The sequence below is a fragment of the Lycium barbarum genome, chromosome 3, assembly GCF_019175385.1.
Source record: "Lycium barbarum isolate Lr01 chromosome 3, ASM1917538v2, whole genome shotgun sequence".
Classification (NCBI taxonomy): domain Eukaryota; kingdom Viridiplantae; phylum Streptophyta; class Magnoliopsida; order Solanales; family Solanaceae; genus Lycium; species Lycium barbarum.
The window spans coordinates 786,160-805,359 of record NC_083339.1 but is presented as its reverse complement, the minus strand read 5'-3'; the positions used below and the strand labels follow the sequence as shown (position 1 = coordinate 805,359).

Genomic DNA, 19,200 nt, shown 5'->3' with positions numbered 1-19,200 from the left:
ACTTCTTTTTAGCGTTGACAAAATGCATTCTTGACTAACAAAAATACAAGTTTTGCTGCTCTTGGGAAGGGAACAATAGCTGAAACAGTTGTTAATACCTTGTAGACTCTGGAGCAAAGAGAAGAATCCACCAAAGAGGGGCTCGTATCTAATTAGCTAGTTTGGTGACTTTCCTTTACCGTATCGCAGCATGACCCTCCAGCATGTCTTGTTAACCGGGCTTTGATAATGTCATAGACATTCGTGTAATATAAAAGTTTAAAATTAAATTATTTTCAAATGTAAAAACAGACGGCATGTTAGCTCTATTACAAAAGGGCTATTACAAGGCATAGAAAATGCAAAACGACAATGTTAGCTCTATTACAAAAGGGCTATTACAAGGCATAGAAAATGCAAAACGACAATGTTAGCTCTATTACAAAAGGGCTATTATGAAGTAAAGGAACCACATATTGCTACAGTCTCTTCCAATATTTACTCTCTGGCAAATAACAAAATCCTCACAAAACTTGTAATGTTTTTCTGTAGTAGTCAACATCATAGTCCATCTCTTACTGAAATTAAAAAAAAAGTTGCATCACTCAAGAGATGGTAATATTACAAACCCTCCACCAGTTCCAATGAGTAAATCTCTAATGTAGCGCCCGGCCATTAACTCAAGGAAGTTGATCTAATCCCGAATTCACATCAAGATTCACTCCGCGGAAGCTCGGTGGTGCGAGCCATGATCGGAGTGCTGGCCTTTCAATTTCAGTAGCTCTTTCCTTCTTTTCCGAGCCTCTGTTGCTGCAATGGCATCTACCAACTTTTCACTAGAGCAGGCGAGTGACTCTTGAGATGTCTTTTCTGAAACAGTGTTGATATCGAGGGCATTGTCTTGAGGAGTGTCAGTTTGTCCAGACGTACCAGTCATCGGGCCCACTTCTCTGGAGTGGACCCCAGAAGGCTGTCGGCTACCCTTCGATGCACCTCCATCCGGTGGAAAACCAAGCGCCGCTTCGTAGTCTCTTAGTGTTGCCGCTTGATTGTTCTCCATGTTTGGATATGGAGTACTACATTGATGGACGGAGGAAGCCTCAGGATGGTTTTCAGTAAGGGTAGAGGAGCAAGGATGAAACGGATTACTTTGAGGATGATACGGGATCAAGCAAGGGAAGGGAAGTACATATAATGGATTTCCAGCAGTGGACTCTTGTCCGTTGATAGAATTTAAGTCTACAGATGTTGGTGAAGGCAGCACAGATGTAATATCAGAGATATTTTGAGAACCACACTGTAAGAAGAAACAGCTGAAAGGTTGAACAATGGACGGCCAAAAGAAAGGTGTAATTGGAGATTGGTTAAAAAGGGGGGTCGGAGTTGGAGTTGGAGCTGTATTTGTAGTGGAGATTTCTACAGGTTTTGACTTAGAACCACCATCTGTTTCCTCTACTTTGGCCTTTTCTATTTTGGCTATCTGCAGAACGCCAAAGTGATGCGTTATAGTTTTACACAGGTGATGTGTCAGGTCAATGATATCTCTCTTTCATAATCTGAATTTCTAAGTTCATATTCTATTTAATTAAACCAGGATTTACCTGTATTCTTAAGCTAGTATTTACGTTCATCAAAGAATCATACTCCTTAGCTGCCAGCTCCTTTTGCTACTTGTCACAAACATCATACAGTAAAAAAAAGTGAGTATGCGGATCAGTAGCATATTATAGAAAAGCAATGTAATAGTAGGAGAAGTAGCTAAAGATTGCATGGACCAAGTTATATGTTAACAATCAAGTTATTTGTCAAACTTGGATCGTACACAAGAAAGAAATTCTCAATACCTTCTTCAAATATTCATTCTCTGATGCAAGATCATCTGCTTTTCTTGTCAATTCTTCATACATGGCCTAGCAAGAAATAATTACATGAGCATGATATTCTTTTAGCCACAACCTGGATTTGACGAACACAAGAAATGCACGACTCTCTGAAATAGGAATATTCAACACAAAGTGATATTGCATCGATTAAGACCTCGCAATCTCTTCAAGTTGATTACTTTGTTAAGAAGACAAGTTGACGATGAATTCGAGCAAGTCATAAACATCAAACTTCTAAATGCTAGGCATTTTTGCGTTCAGCTAGTTGATAAATAACCCACAAATAAGCCAATTGAAAAGGAAGTTTATGCTCAAACAGAACAGAAGTGCTCTGAAGGAAAGAAATTGCACTAAAAGATGGTCTACATGAGCAATAGGGATTGGACTCTCAATAATGGACTGATGTTGCCAAAGAGAATAGCTCGGGTGCGCATACCTGTCTACGGCGAATTGTCTGCCTGGCAGACTCTCTATTTGCTAACACGCGACACAGCCTTCGTTCTTCTTTCTCCTCCTGAGATAATCAGAAATTAAGCAATAAAGTCCGAACAACCTAAGGGGTTGTTTGGTAGGGTGTATAAGAATAGTACTGAATAGGGTGTAGTAGTAATGAGTAATGTTGGGATTAGTTATGCTGACATTATTTTTTATTGACTGTTTGGTTTGTTGTATCAAATAACATGCATTGCATAATTAAACAGTACTGAATAGGGTGTTTTCGAATAGGAATAGTACCGGTATTGTTAATGCCATAGCTTACTATGTAAAAGAATAGTACTGAATAGGGCGGGCTGAAAACACTGCCAAACAAGGAATTAAATAATACCAAAGCTAATACCAATATTTTTATCTAATACCACCGAACAAATGCCCCCTAAAGGATATAAGGAATACGAGATTAAGACTTTTCAGTACCTCAGTCAAATTCTGCCTTGATCTTCTGCTGGCAACTGGTGGATAGTTTAGAGCGTGTTGAGGACTTGCTTTGAGTTTAGATTCCTCCTCAGCATGCATAGCTATTGCTTGCTCCTGTTAAAAGCAAAAGCATTACTCAACTCTTCCAAAAGATCTGGTAATAGCATTACCAAAGCTGATGTATCTGTCTGCTTAAATAAAGATGGCAAGATTCTTTATTTTTTACCTTTCACCATAGTAGTTGTAGTTTTGCTCATTTGTTTATTGCCATTTGATTTCTGCATTTGATTGCTGCTTATATTTGTTGGGTCGTTATACTTTGGTTATCTTATTTATCTGTTCTATCATGACTTTCTCGCTTTTGTTATTCCTTGTTTTCATATTATTTTCGATATGCTTGGTCCTATCTGACCTTTTGTCTTGTTTTCCTCTCTTGAGCCGAGGGTCTTTCGGAAATAGCCGCCCTACCTTTCAAGGTGGGGGTTAGGTCTGCGTACACTCTACCCTCCCCAGACCCCACATGGGGGAATTATACTGAGCTTGTTGTTGTTGTTGTTGTTGTTGTTGTAGAGTTGCCTTTTTCCTCTAAATGGGAGTTAAATGCTCATCGACAAACTCTATTAGATTAAAGCTGTTAGAGACGGGAAAATCCTGTCAACAGCCAGATTTAAGCCCACGTTACACTAAAACTATTCTAATCTATGCCCTCTGCATAAGAAAGAATGCCGGCAATTCCTACAACAATGCTAATGATACAACTTCGTCTGTTGATTTGAGCAATTAAACAACAGAAATGTTGTTCCAACTTCCACTACGGGCGATCAATAACTCACAACTGTAAATTCAGATAGGATGCCTCAAGAAGACATTCTTGTCAATTGTGTAAAGTTCAAGAGCCAACCAACCCAAGGATAGTGTTTTTTGGTTATCTAAATTCTGCTGTATTTTTCCTATCATAGATAATATAGACCTTTTTACCAAGACTTCACTAAAGAAAAGAGTATTAGAACAATTAAAAGTGAACACCTTGCATTCTTGTCCTTGAAAACCCCTTACCTTGTGAAATTCTTAGGGAAAACTCACGTCTCCTTTAATAGCTATCATTAAAATGGCGGCACATACTACACCAATGATGGAAGGGAAATGAAGTAGTTCCGGAGAAGTGAAGTTGTCATTGGACTGACAAATTCTTAATATCAAGCATCCATGACGAAGAAGGAAGTTGGGACTCAGGAAGGGATCTTAACCACAATCTTCCTAGTCGAATTACTTCAAGAAATTGAAACTCAAACCGAATCTCCAAATCCCAATAGCAGTTACAAAATTAGAATATGATTTAACCTTACCTATTTCTCCTTAGGGGAATGCTATGCTGTACTGATCAGACATGTCATTTGATACAGTTCATAACGTAAGCCCGTAATACATACACAAAACTGTAGAGTCTGAGTTGGAACGTCATGATTCATAAACAGTTTGAGAAGATTTTTCCACCTCCTATAAAAGACACTGTGAAAAATTAAAGTTAATTTTTTGAAAGAATAAATATCATAGATATTTAGAAGAGTTTCTAGAAAGGTATAATGTAATATCTTTGATATATATTGTATTTAGGAAATGTCTAGAAATTCTAGACACTTAGATATTTATAATTGAGGATAGAATTATCTAGATCCTTTTGTATCTAGAATAATATCAAGATATTCTAGAGTAGTGGTAGGAGATAAAGATAACTAGATTTTTCTAATAGATGTATCTAGAAGTATTTCTAGAACCATCTCCACACAAGTATAAATAGGGGTGGTCTTAGTAATTTGTAACCAACCCAATTGTAAGTAATTCAAATAATTCCAGAAAGCCTTTCTTTCATAACCAAGTTCTCCTATCTAAAATTTTCGTTCTCCTTTCCAAAGCTTCCTCTTCTTTAGTTGAATCTTCCAATCTTAGTAACGATCTTGGGCTAGCAGAAGGTTTCTCCGATTTACTTTTCTTCTGCTATATTTCTCTACATGGTATCAGAGTCATAGCCGTAGTTGTCTTCTGGATTTTATTTCAAGATCGGGTTAGTGGTAGATTCAACTGATTTGTCTAAATGGATTTAAGCGGCCGTGTTAATGGACTGGGGATGGAGTTGTTGAATCAGTCCAACTACAAGGTATGGAAGACATGTATGAAGTCATACCTTGTGGGAGAGGATTTGTGGGATGTTGTTAATGGTAGTTACACAAGTCCTCCCATTGACGGACCTAAAAATAGCAACGCATACAAGAAGTGGAAGCAAATTAATGCGAAGGCGGAGTTCATCCTGAAGAGGTCCATCTCGCACAACTTGTTTGATCATATTATTAGGTGCAAATCAGCTCATCAGATATGGAGGACCCTCGATCGACTGTTCAACAAGAAGGATGAAGCCCGACTACAGATATTGGAGAATGAATTGGCGAACACCACTCAAGGTAATCTTTCTATTGCTGAATATTTCTTGAAGATTAAGAACTTATGTTCAGAGATCTCATTATTAAACCTTGATGAGGCTATCTCTGAAGCACGAATGAGAAGAATTATCATTCGTTGTTTGAAGTCAGAATATATTCCTTTTGTCACATCAATTCAAGGATGGGCTCAACAACCATCCTTGGAGGAGTTTGAGAATTTGTTGTTATCACAGGAGCTACTAGCCAAACAGATGGCTGGTGTGTCGATCAAAGAAGGGGAAGGAAATGCTTTTGCAGCTAACCGAAGGAATCTTAAAGTAAGGCAAAAGCAAAATGGCTCAAGAGAGATGGCATATTCTCAATTCCAAGAGGGTTCAAGCTTGCCAAGACAGAAGGAGGAGTCTTCTAATTATGGTAAGCAGTATATTAAATGTTATCGATGTGGTGAAGTAGGACACATAAAAAGATTTTGCTGAGCCAAAGAAAGCAACATGGCACAAACCGAGAAAGCTTCTGAAGAAGAAGAAGAAGAAGAAGAAGACTGGGGAAGGTGCTTTGTAGCTGAGACTCGAGCAGTAGACGCCTTGGCTTCCCTTAATTTCGAAAGAGACTGGATTGTGGATTCAGGATGTGGACACCGTCTCACTAGAGATGAATCTAAATTTTCCAACTTCCGAGAACATGATTGTGATATAATTGTGATGAAAAATAATACGGTCCATCACATGGAGAAGGAAGGCATTGGTGACATCAACAAGAAGCAAGAAGATTTCAAAGACATTCAAACTAGTGATGTGGTAGCTGCTGTTGAGGTAATCAACGAACCAGATGCTGAAACTTGTAATCAAGGTCTGGACGTGAAGGATGTTGAAGTAGAACCTGAGCAGGCAGTGTCTGAAATTATATATGGCAATAGTGACCATTCTGAAGAAAGCATTGAGGGAATTGTAGTGGAAGTTGAAGTCTCTAGTCAGTCATCTGCCGTATCAGAGTCAATTACTACCTCAGATCAAATACTGGAAGCCGATGGAGAAGCCGACGGTCAAATAAAGGAAGAGGTTGACATTGAAGGCTCAATTTCATATGGAGACACAAACGGTATGATTTTTGGAAGCTCTGAAGCTGCCAAACAATTTATTGAGGAGCTGGAAAGGGAATCTAGGGGTGGATCTTGTGCTGGTATTGAGGCTTTGAAGGAAATTCATGATCAGATCGTCACCGACTCTGGTGCTTCTCCAGATAACACAATTGTTAAGGAACTAAGACAAAGGGGGAGTCTGGAAACTCAAGAATGTGAAATTCAGCATAAAGATGATTCACGTGGTTTGCAAAGGCCAAAAAGAAATAGTGGCAAGTCTGCCCGCTACAGAGATGAAAATTTTATCAAGAATTATTCATGTTTCTTTGGAGGCCCAATTATCAGCGGAAAACCATCATCATTTGAAGAAGGAAGAAGTGTCGGGAAAACATTGCTGAGATCTTCACCAAGGCACGTCCAAAAGCTTCGTCTGAGTTCTTCCGTGACAAGTTCAGGATAGCTTCCAAAAAATTACTTTAAGGGGGAGTGTGAAAAATTAAAGTTAATTTTTTGGAAGAATAAATATCATAGATATTTAGAAGAATTTCTAGAAAGGTATAATGTAATATCTTTGATATTTATTGTATTTAGGACATGTCTAGAAATTCTAGACACTTAGATATTTATAGTTGAGGATAGAATTATCTAGATCCTTTTGTATCTAGAATAATATCAAGATATTCTAGAGTAGTGGTAGGAGATAAAAATAACTAGATTTTTCTAATAGATGTATCTAGAAGTATTTCTAGAACCATCCCTACACAAGTATAAATAAGGGTGATCTTAGTCATTTGTAACCAACCCAATTGTAAGTAATTCAAGTAATTCAAGAAAGACTTTCTTCCATAACCAAGTTCTCCTATCTAAAATTTTCTTTCTCCTTTCCAAAGCTTCTCTTCTTTAGTTGAATCTTCCAATCTTAGTAACGATCTTGGGCTAGTAGAAGGTTTCTCCAATTTACTTTTCTTCTGCAATATTTCTCTACAGACACAATAACAATGAGAGAAACCCCTGTTCATTGGTTTTTTTAGCTTCAGCGTCCCCCAGCTACATTTTCAACTATGTACTCAAAACTAACAGTTTCCTGGAGTAAATATATGCAAACTACAGAGTAGTATATCCCATACAAAAAGTCATTATTATGAGAATCAGCACACACCTAACAGATAGTATATCCCTTACACAGTCATTATTATGAGAATGAGCACACACCTAACTAGTAAAAGATCGACTCATATCCTTTGTCATAAATTTGTCACCTAACCATAGCTAAGGATATGCTATGTGCACGCAATGTTTGTAGATTCAAATTCTAAGGAAAGTTAAGAAAATAATAATTGTCCCTTGAAGTGCTTAACTCTCCAACTTGGACTAAAAACTCTTCTCCTCCTTTCTTTTGTTTCACAAAACCGTGTCCTGTTTAGCTTGTACCACCCACAAATAAAAAGAAGAAAATATTGATAATAAACCGTCGATCACATTTCTCCTACAACCTGTAAAGATTTTAAACAAAAAGAATTTTAATGTAGAACTCTTTGAAATTCACAAGAAGTTTTCAGGATCGCGAACAAAACTATTTATTTTCAAGTGAAGATACCAAGGTACCCAAGAATGTGGCATAGTGGTTAATGAAGTGCGATGAGAATCACGAAGTCTCAAGTTAAAATCCCAAAGGAGACAAAAATACTAGGTGATTTCTTCTCATCAGCCTTGGAGGACAGAGTTACCTGGTACCTGTTACTGGTGGGACAGAAGGTGTATCCGCGGAATTAGTCAAGTTACATGCAAGCTAGCTTGGACGCCACCGTTATCAAAGAACTTGGTAGTTATTAATCAAAGTTAAACAATAGTTAAACAATCCTAGCAAATTTTCTGAGGCGGATCTAGGATTTGAACCTTATGGGTTTAGGAGGCCACTAAACTCACTGATCATCATCAAGGAGTTCAAAATTTAATATTTGTTCGGATTTAGTAAAGTTCTTAAAACATACAAGGTCTGAGACAAAGCTACTGAATTCGGCTGAAACCGTAACTTTAATTGCAAATTTTGAAAATGAAAACAAGAGCAAGCACCCTAAATATCGTTTCAGAAAGGGAAAAAAAAAACATAAAACTATTGATTACTCAACGTTTCATTTAAAGAGAAGAAATCACTCCTAATTCACCTCAAATTGTAACCAAGATTACTAGCAGAGTTTTAATAAAACTGGTGCATTTTCTCAGCAGTTGTTACAGAGCTAAAATCATGATATGCATATGTGCAATGCCTGCATACATATACACATACCATCATAAGCTCACCCAGGTGCAGTATAAAATACTCTAAAATTAAAAAAGAAAACACTACACTTCAAATCACAAACTATTTGAAATAAACTATAAGAACCAGAAAATACAATTTTTTTTTTTTTTAAATCAAAAACAAACAAACCTCAGAACAACCAGATGGACCTGGAACAAAAAACTCATCATTTTTACTAACTGGATTAGCCAAACAAGCTAAAGCTTGTGCTGCTTCCATTTCACAATCCACTAGTTCATCTTGATCATCACCACCAGCATACCTCCGTTGCTCCACCGTGCACGGTGGCGTTAAATCAGTGACCTGTTTGGTGTTCATTGTGAAAATAAAAAAAGCCAAGACTGCAAAAACAAAAAACGTTTAAAGTGAAATGACAACAGAACAGAAAGAAAAACAGAGAGGAAGAAAAAAGGCAGTGAATGAGTGCCACGTTTCTTGCAACTACAGCAGCAACAACATATTAAGTGTAATTTTGTGAGAACGATATGACTTAGGCATGATGTACGAAGATCATACCTCTAGTATTTCCCGAAGAGAGGAACACAACACGAGAACTTGCCAAGGGTCACTCAATTCTAGTATTGTTGTCGGCTTGTCGCTCAAACACGCTCAACTTTGCCAAGGGTCACTCAATTCTAGTATTTTTGTCGCTCAAACACGCTTAACTTTAAAGTTCTGATAGGATCTAGTGCATTAATGCTAATATAATGGTTGTGAAGTGAGAAAAAAAAAAGCAACAAGTAGAGATAAAAAGGAAAAAAATGTTTAAGTAGACGTTTAGCATAGAAACCAAATATTTTTCAGGAAATTTTTAAAGGTAGAATTGAAGATAGAGTTGTGTTTGATTGTCATTTTTGCAAAGATTAGTTGTTTGAATGTACTAAACAGGGCAAAGTCAGGTGGTGGCTAAAAGATTCACCCGACTCGTTCGGTGAAAAATTATCTTGTATATATATAGCGGCGGATTCAGGATTTTCACTCAGGGTGTTCGGAAAAATAACTGGACCTAAATATACATTGTAATATATGTTCAGGGTGTTCAAAAGTTAATATATGTATATGAACACAGAAAATTTACTCTAAATATATACTGTAATTTTTTGTTCAGGGTGTTCGGGTGAACACCCTGGCCTCTTACAACATCCGCCCTTGTATATATAAAGTTAAAATTATTTTATATATATATAAAAAAAATATTAAACCCCTTGATTTCTTTGTTTGTTTAGTTCTTTTTATTTTTGAATCTCCTTATTAAAAATTCTAGTTACATCACTAATACTGAACGTAAAAAAAAATGGAATTTAGGTGCTTACCAAACTCGAAATATAATTTTAAATTGTATTTAGAATTTTCATGACCAAACACTAATTATCGGATAAAGTGAAGTGAATAATTTTGATTGCCAAACGGATCTTTTAAGTGAATGACGAGCGCAGAGAGGGAAAAAGAAGGCGGTGAATGAGTGCCACGTATCGTGACAGTTTTAATAAAAATACGCAGCCCATTGTAAGAAGGGAAGAAGCCATGTATCGATGAAGGCCATGTGTGTGCAGTGTGCCCACGTAGTATACTTGACCTGCCAAAGCTATTTTTGCTTTTTGGCAGTTTTGCAGCGTAAAACCATTCCTACTACTTATAGCAATGTCGGCGGATTGAGGCATATATAGTCTCGTTCGCCAAACTTTTAAAATGAGTTTATTTTGAGAAGTGTTTTTTTTTTTTTAAAGTGTTTTTTTTAAATTGTATTTTTGGTGAGAAAGAATTTGTGTTTGGTTAATTAAATTAAAAAGTATTTTTTAAGCAAACAATTCATGTATTTTCTTAAAAGTATTTTTGGGGAAAATCTATTTCATTAACTTCCGTGAAAACAGCTTCTGCTATTCCCAGAAGCATTTATTTTCTCCCAAAAATTTGACCAAACACCTTTTAAAAAAAAACACTTTTGGCCTCCTAAAAACTTGGTCAAACAGGCTATTAACCGGCAAAAAGAATTCTTCTGTGTCGTTTGGGGGAAAGAGAGTTGATCTTTATTTGTTGACATGGCAACACACAGTTAATATTCTTCGAGTGCTTAAAAGAGGTAAAACGCACTAGACAAGACACGTGCGACAAGCTCGACCGAGAAAGCATCCATGAGTCTCGTAGGGGAGATCACTTGCTCGACCAACTCGGTCATCCTTACAGATAAGATAGCCGATCTTGCGATACTATTTAAATTATATCTCAATTATAATTAATTCTTATAAGTTCCCATTTTGGAATACTTTTACATATAAGGTTTAAAGTTCTGTTTGACAAACCTAAATGTGTGATGTTTGAGGAATTTCTGTAAAATTAGGTAGAAGTAAATAAATTTAAAATATTAAATATAAATTAAATAGTGGAGTATAATGTTTAAATAGGATATCCCTGTAAAAGTTTTACGACCCATCCCTGTTTGCGCCGCTTAAGATCAAATAATACTGTATTTGCTGCCTTAGTAAGATCAAATCCGCCTCGTTGCCACCACACAGGCATTACGGCTTTTACAGGCACAAGCAATTAAATAAGAAATTAATTCTCTATTAGTATCATTTATGTATGTCATATTAAATACTGGAAAAAAAAATGTATGTCATATTACATGGCCATGTTTAATCAATTATGGATTTTAAAAAGGAAAAGAATTACTAACATTTTACATTGTAAAATTAGTCATGAATATCTGTGTCATTAAAATATATTATTTTTAACAAATTAAAAAAGTTTATGTCATATAAAAAAAAAACAAATAAATGTAAGTTTTATTTTTTTTGTAGATATTATAAAATAATAATAAAAGTACAAGACAACTGTAATGAACTTTCTACAAACAACCAATACTCAAACGAACAAGGATTTCTTTGATTGAATTAGTAACTGCAATTACAATGAAAATGGAAATCAAGCAGAGGGATTACAGAAAGAGAAGCATAGAGAGAAAGAAACATAGAGGAGACAGGGTATGAGAAAACAAGATAGAGAAAAGGAGGAAAGAGCAGAACAGATAGTGGGGAGAGAAGATTCTAACAATATTAGCCTACACACAAAATATCTCTACCAGCTATTTAATATCCTTGTCCTTGTATGTAGTTAACCTAACCCATCCTAGTTACCCAGGATTCCAAATATAGTCTGATAACTTTTGAGGTGGTTTTGTGGCCCTTTTGCTCCTTCTTACTGGATCCGTCTCAATTTCCTTAGCTGGCCCAATTTGATCATCATGCCCAACTTGAGTACCTGGCCCAATTGTATCCGGAATCATCACATTACCTCCGAGCCCAATAAGGACCTTGTCCACAAGGTCCGGCGTATGTGTAACAGGAACATCTTGCAAATGAAGAGGAGTGACCTAATTTCTGGTATGCCTACATACCGATGAAGCATTGAGACGTGAAAAACAAGGTGTATTCTAGCTTCATCAGGTAACTCTAGCTTATAAGCGACTTCACCTATCTTCTTCAGAACCTTAAACGGACCAAAATAGTGCCTGCCCAACTTGTGATGGCGTTGGAGCCGTAAGAAGTGTTGTCTATAAGGTTTTAACTTCACATAAACCCATTCTCCAACAGAAAATTCTACATGCTGGCGTTTTCAATCGGCCATGTCCTTCATTCGTTTCTGAGCTTTCATCAAATTAGTTTTCAGTAAGTCCATCACTTCATCTTTTTGCAACATATAATCCTCCACCAATTGATTCGTACTACTGCCCAGAACATAACGAGGAATATTAAGAGGTGCCCGCCCATACAAGGCTTGAAAGGGAGTCATTCCAGCAGCCGCCTGAAGTGCCGTGTTATACTAGTATTCGGCCAAGGGCAACAATGGTGACCATTCATGTGGGCTATCCACAACAAAGCACCTAAGATATTGTTCCACACATTTGTTGAGAGTCTCCGACTGTCCATCCGTTTGAGGATGGTAATCTGTGCTCATAGATAGTGTTGTGCCCTGTAATATGTGAATCTCTTTCCAGAAGGAAGTCATAAAACGGGGATCTCGATCAGTAACAATTGTCTTGGGAGGACCACGAAGTCGAATAATTTCAGAGACAAAGACTGCCGCAACACTTTGAGCAGTGAAGGTAGATGGAAGCGCAATAAAGTGTCCATATTTAGATAGCCGATCCACGTGAGAATCGTGGCCTTACCCTTAGAACTAGGTAGGCAAGTAATAAAATCCATGGTGATTTCTTCAAATACCAAGTCCGGAATGCGAAACGGCTGTAAGAGACCAGCAGGTTGTTTGATCAAACCTTTCATTTGCTAACAGATTTGACAAGAAGCCACAAAGGTATCCACGTCCTTACGCATACCCTTCCAATAAAAATTCGACAACAATCAATAAAATGTCCGTGAGATCCCAGCGTGGCCTCCTACTGGTGAGGGATGAAATTCACTCAATAATTGCAATCTCAGCGATGAGTCCGAAGGCAGAACAAGACGGCCTCGGAAGAATAGGAGCCCCTCCTTAAAGACCAAATTGCCTAAGTGATCACTAATGGAATCGATATGGCGCCGCAACTGGAGCAACTCATAGTGATTTTGGTTAGTGTTCCGCAGTTCCTCAATAAAATCATAGGTTGGCCCTGAAACAGCATTGAAAGAGGCCAGGGAAACTCTAGAGAGTGCATCAGCAGCAAGGTTCGATTGCCCAGATTTACAGATGATAGAAAAATCAAACCCGACTAGTTTAGTCAACCACTTTTGTTGCTCCGGAGTTTGAATTACCTGTTCCGTGAGATGTTTCAAGGCTTGTTGATCAATGAAAATAACAAACCGACGCCCCAACAAATATTGACGCCATTTACTAACAGCTTGTGTAATCGCAAACATTTCGCGATGGTAGGTTGAAGCTCGTTGCATCCGGGGACAAAGTTTCTGGCTAAAGTATGCAATGGGATGACCCTGTTGGGACAACACTGCTCCTATCCCAATACCGGAGGCATCAGTTTCCAAATGAAATTCTAATGTGAAATTTGGTAGAGATAGCACTGGCGCTGTGCTTAAGGCCTTCTTCAAGGCGTCAAAGGCCTCTTGGCTACGATTTGTCCAACAAAAAGGTTCCTTGTGCAATAAATTAGTTAAAGGCCCTGCAATTGATGCATATTGACGGATGAACCTACGATAATAGCCTGATAGCCCTAGAAAATCTCGAACAACTTTAATACTCCGAGGTGAAGGCCACTATTGAATTATATGTATTTTAGCTGGATCCACTGCCAAACAAACCCTCCGGGGTTAACACATGCCCTAAGTAATCAGTTTTTTTTTTTTGCCCAAACAAGCACTTCGCCTCTTTAGCAGCCAAGTGGTGATCACGGAGCAACTGTAAAACCTTATAAATGTGCTCTAAGTGCAATTCCCAGGACCCGCTATAAATTAGTATGTCGTCAAAGAAGACTAAGACGAACTGGCGGAGAAAGAGCTTGAATATCGAGTTCATAGTGGCCTGAAACGTCGAGGGGGCATTGGACAGGCCGAACGGCATTACAAGGAATTCATAGTGCACCTCATGTGTGCGAAATGCAGTTTTGGCAACGTCATCAGGGCGTATCCGAATCTGGTGATAGCCTGATAATAAATCTAACTTGGAAAAATACTTGTCCCCATATAACTCATCAAAAAACTCGTCTATGGTCGGAATGGGAAAGCGATCCCTGACAGTAATGGCATTGAGAGCCCTATAATCAATGCAAAAACTCCACGTTCCATCCTTCTTTTTGACCAATAATACTGGCGAAGAAAAAGGACTCGTGCTAGGTCGAATGATCCCCTCACTAAGCATTTCTGCACATAGTTGCTCCATCACTTGCTTTTGAAAATAAGGATACCTATATGGTTTGACATTGACTGGATCAGCTTGAGGATGTAAATGGATGGCATGATCTTGTGGTCTATAAGGGGGAAGGCCTCGGGGCATACAGAACACATCCTTAAATTTGCCTAAGAGGGTAGTAAGATCCGGAGGATGCAGAGGGTGTTCAATAGAATCATCCTGCACTAGCTCCAGGCGAAAGTAAGAAGCAACCGTATCTACAGAAGCTAGGTGCTGTAGACAGTGTAATTGAACTGGCTGAACATCAATTGGTGGTTCACCAGACCAGCTATAACAAGCACCATAGAGAGAAAATTAAAATTGCCGAGTACCGTAATCGGTGAGAACTGGTCCAAGTGTGGCCAGCCAAGCTACACCAAAAACTATATTAGACCCATGGAATGAAAGAATATAGAGGTCAATGCATAGCTGACAACCTTGAATGGTTAATTGAACATCCCGGACTACACCTTTGCAAAGTAAACGCTGCCCGCTGCCAACCGCCACTAGGAATGAAGGGGTCGTCTCCACAATTAAGTTCAAGAATTTGGCCACCTGAGGTTGAACAAAATTATGGGTATTGCCCCCATCTAACAACACTTGCACTGGAGAGCCATTGACATGGCCTTTAAAACGGAGGGTAGTTGGTGAAGTCCCGCTAGCCAAGGCCTAATAAGAGATAGCAGAATGTTCTTGAATTTCCAAACACTGTAATTCTTCAGCCAAAACGTCGTCGGGGACGAACGAATCGGGTTTGTATACTGGATCAAAGGGCTCATCTGTAATAAGCAACAACTGGGGCGATGACTTACACTTGTGACCGAGTGTATACTACTCGTCACAATAGAAACAAAGACCTTTCTCTCGGCGTTGTGAAATTTCAGCCAGAGTAAGGCGTTTGAGGGGAAACCGTCCAGTCGTCGAAGAAGAGGGATTGGGCAATAATGGAGTCGATGAAGAAGACGGGTTCGACAAAAGAGACTGGGATTTTGAGTAAGTGGGCTTATTTCGTGGGCTTGTTTTGAAACTCCTGCTCCCAATTTATGCGTTGCTCCTCAGTGTGGGCCAAAGCCATTGCCTCCTCTGAAGTTTTGGGCCTTAGGCCCAGAACACCGGACTGGATATCCATTCGAAGCCGAGACACAAAACACTGCACCAACATACGTTCAGGCAACGCAATGGACTTATTCGCAATAGCTTCAAAGCGAGATTTGAATTCCGACACCGTGGATATTTGCCGGAGTTTGGAGAAACGACCCTCGAGTTCTTCCGGTCATCGGCAATGGAGTAGAAGTCAAAATAACGTTCAGCCTGAAACACCCAAGCTTCCGGATTAAGATTAGAAAAACGACCAAACTCTACAGGAGCTGGTTTGTGGCGCAAAGTAGGGTGAGCCGGATTTGCATTCGGCTGACCCAAAATTGAGTCAACAGTACGGAACCGCGAAGCTTCCGCCACCAGAGGTCGAAAAGTTGTAGTGAGATTCGCCATGTGAGCAACCATATCCTGCATCACCTTGGTGTTGTTCTCCATAGCCACACAGAACTCAGATAACTGATGAGAGATAACAAATCAAGCATCAGGAGTGGGTAACAGTGGTTCCTTAGTGGAGGGGTTCGAAAGGTCTACCATGGTAGACAACAATGAAAGCACCAAATGTAATGAACTTTCTACAAACAACCAATACTCAAACGAACAAGGATTTCTTTGATTGAATTAGTAACTGCAATTACAATGAAAATGGAAATCAAGCAGAAGGATTACAGAAAGAGAAGCATAGAGAGAAAAAAACAGAGAGGAGACAAGGTCTGAGAAAAGAAGACAGAGAAAGGAGGAAAGAGCAGAACAGATAGTGGAGAGAGAAGATTCTAACAATATTAGCCTACGCACAAAATATCTCTACCAGCTATTTAATATCCCTGTCCTTGAATATAGTTAACCTAACCCATCCTAGTTACCCAGGATTCCAAATATAGTCTGATAACTTTTGAGGTGGTTTTGTGGCCCTTTTGCTCCTTCTTACTGGATCCGTCTCAATTTCCTTAGCTAGCCCAATTTGATCATTATGCCCAACTTGAGTACCTGGCCCAATTGTATCGGAATCATCACAACAATAATAAATATTATCAAAAAAGCTGGTGGAGAGAGAGATTTTATTACTCTTCAAATTGATGTACAACTAAAATGAATTAACTCCTATTTATAGAAGAACTGAAGCTGGTATGTACTTCCATCAGCTGATGTGTAAGCTACTTCAAAGAAGCTACTTGCAAGCTGCTGTGTGAGTTACTTATAAGCTACTTCATGAAGCTACTTGTAAAGCTACTTATAAGCTACTAGTTAGCTTCTTTGGGAAGCTGGTTGCAGAGCTACTTGCAAGCTATTTATAAGCTTCTTGTAAGCTGTGGGAGTAATAAATGGACATCCAAACAAGTGCACTCATAACAATACCCCTTAAATATTCATTAATACGTAATGTGTCTCGTCAAAATCTTATCAGGAAAAATTCTGTGAAAAAATATTTGAAGAGAAAAGAGTACATATATATATAATTCTAAATTGTTAGGTGCCTCATTAAAAACCTTACCAGCAAAACTCAATGGGAGAAAACCTTAATTAAAGGAAAAATGGTGCAATACGTATTTTAGTCTCCCTAATTAAATCATAGCTTAATTGTTAAAGATGATGTACTCCAATTTTGTATGCCACTTTGTCATATGTTGAGATTGGCAGTGAATAGCTTTAGGTGATCGGATCTATTAAATTATCATTTCACGAATTGATTGATCATTTGCATCTCTATTTCTTTGCAATTAAATTAGAAAATAATTGTCTACTATTATTCATGTATATCATTTTATAAGATCACTAGTTAAGCGTAGCCCGTGCTGAGCACGGTCCCAATAATACTATACTATGTTGAACTATAATTTTCATTTCATTAAAAAAGATTAGTTTCACCTTATGCCTTATTTATTTAGATTACTAATTCAGTGGGTTAAATTTTGCCTGAAGAAATAGTTGGAATATTTATTTACGGACAGTTTGACCTATAGAGCTAATGAGGTCTTAAATAGTGACCATTCAGAGGACTTTTCCGTCAATTCCTATTGACCGGAAGCTCCTCCCATTCCCGCTTATTAGTAGCAGTGAAGTAAAGTGAAATGTGTAATTATTTAAAAATTTAAAAAGGGGAAAATTAACATTTACATTGTAAAATTAGTCATGAATAGTCGTGAGATCAAAATGTATTACTTTTTAACAAAGGGAAAAAACATAAATTGACTCTTAAACTTGTCCCCAAAAGTCATTTTCACATCTAAACTATACAGGCGACTTATTACACACCTGAACAATTAAGATGTGAATTTAATACCACCCTGATGTACACATAACCAGTTGCACAAGGGGAGGTGTAATACACTCGCTCGCCACGTCAGCGCCACATCAGATTTTTTAAAAATTTTAAATTTTAAATTCTTTTTTTTTCTTTTAGTTAAAATTTTATTTATTTTTTCTTTTTCTTTATTGTAAAATATAAATTTTATAACCCTCAACCTCCACCCCCACCCCCCTCGCCCTCTCCCTTCTTCTTCATCTTCTCTATCCACCACCGAACCACCACCATCACTCACTCCTCCAATAATTATATCTTCTTCATCACTAAATAACTCAACCCACCCCATCTCTTTTATCCCACCGGAAACACAATATCTTTCCCCACACAACAGTCCATTTGAAAGGCAATTCGTGCAATTTCTTCATTGTTTAACAACAATGAAGAAAATTTGATTTATCCAGTCCATTTGAAGGGCAGTTCGTGCAATTTCTTCATTGTAGTTACGTATTGTTTCTTAAACTTGGACGAATTTGAGTGTAAGTGGGACGAAATTGAGGAGAAATTGGATGATTTGTTCCTCAATTCAGTTTTTTCGATGGGGTGGTGATGGGTGTGGGGATTTTTCCGGTGGGGGTGGTGATGGGTGTGGGGATTTTTCCGGTGGGGTGGTGGTGGGTGTGGGTGTGGATGGTTGCTCGTGGAGTTCTTGACAGTGGCGAAGGAGGAGCAAGGGGGCTAGGGTGAGGTCCGTCGTGGTGGAGCTTCGTTGGAGGCGCTGGTTCGTGATTGGAGGTGGTGGTGTGACGGGGGGCGGGGTGTTGTGAAGAAGAAGATGTGGTGGGGTGGAGTGGGGTGGGAATTAGTTTTTTATTGTAATTAAAATTTATTTTTGCTTTAATTTTATTCGCACTCCCTTATTATTTAATTAAAAAAAATGTGCCACATCAGCTCAAAAGGTGGCATTAAATTCACTTTTGAGATGTTCAGATGTGTAATAGATCGTCTGTATAGTTTAAATGTGATATCGATATTTGGGGTATAATTTAGAGGTCAATTTATGTCTTTTACCTTTTAACCAATGAAATAAAGTATGTCACATAAGATAAATAAATAGGATAAACTTCATTTATTTATTTATTTATTTATTTGTAGCATGTTGTTTAGTCGATTTTTTATGATAAAAAGGTGGAAAACGTAGGACATGACGATGAACGGATGAAGGGGTGTGGCCAGTTGACATGATGATATGTGAGAAGACAGGGAGGTAGTTTCATAATTCAGCTGGATTTTTTAAGGCTCTCTTTTTCCTTGTTAATTTTGCAGAGAGTAAGAGGTAAAATTTTTATCCACGTACCCATTTCTTTAAATATCTGAGGGAAATTAGAATCTTTCTATTAATGGGAAAAAAACATCAAAAGATTGGCCCTTTATAT

General features: G+C 38.1%; 1 protein-coding gene across 5 annotated transcripts; it reads right to left on the bottom strand.

Annotated features, from left to right (window-relative positions):
* Positions 1-298: 298 nt before the first annotated feature.
* Positions 299-9,433, bottom strand: LOC132629840 (uncharacterized). 5 transcript variants are annotated; one of them, XM_060345223.1, is made up of 7 exons: positions 9,109-9,433; positions 8,722-8,933; positions 2,778-2,891; positions 2,299-2,376; positions 1,824-1,889; positions 1,581-1,646; positions 299-1,459 (listed from the first exon to the last, which is right to left on the bottom strand). In XM_060345223.1, exons 2-7 carry the CDS (start codon positions 8,908-8,910, stop codon positions 698-700), a joined length of 1,275 nt encoding a protein of 424 aa, XP_060201206.1. In that variant the 5' UTR covers positions 8,911-8,933; positions 9,109-9,433; the 3' UTR covers positions 299-697. The 5 variants fall into 5 exon arrangements, with proteins under 5 accessions (XP_060201206.1, XP_060201207.1, XP_060201209.1 ...); XM_060345224.1 differs by lacking the exon at positions 9,109-9,433 and having other exon boundaries at positions 8,722-9,063; XM_060345226.1 differs by lacking the exons at positions 8,722-8,933; positions 9,109-9,433 and adding an exon at positions 4,124-4,359.
* Between the last annotated feature and the right edge of the window lie 9,767 nt (positions 9,434-19,200).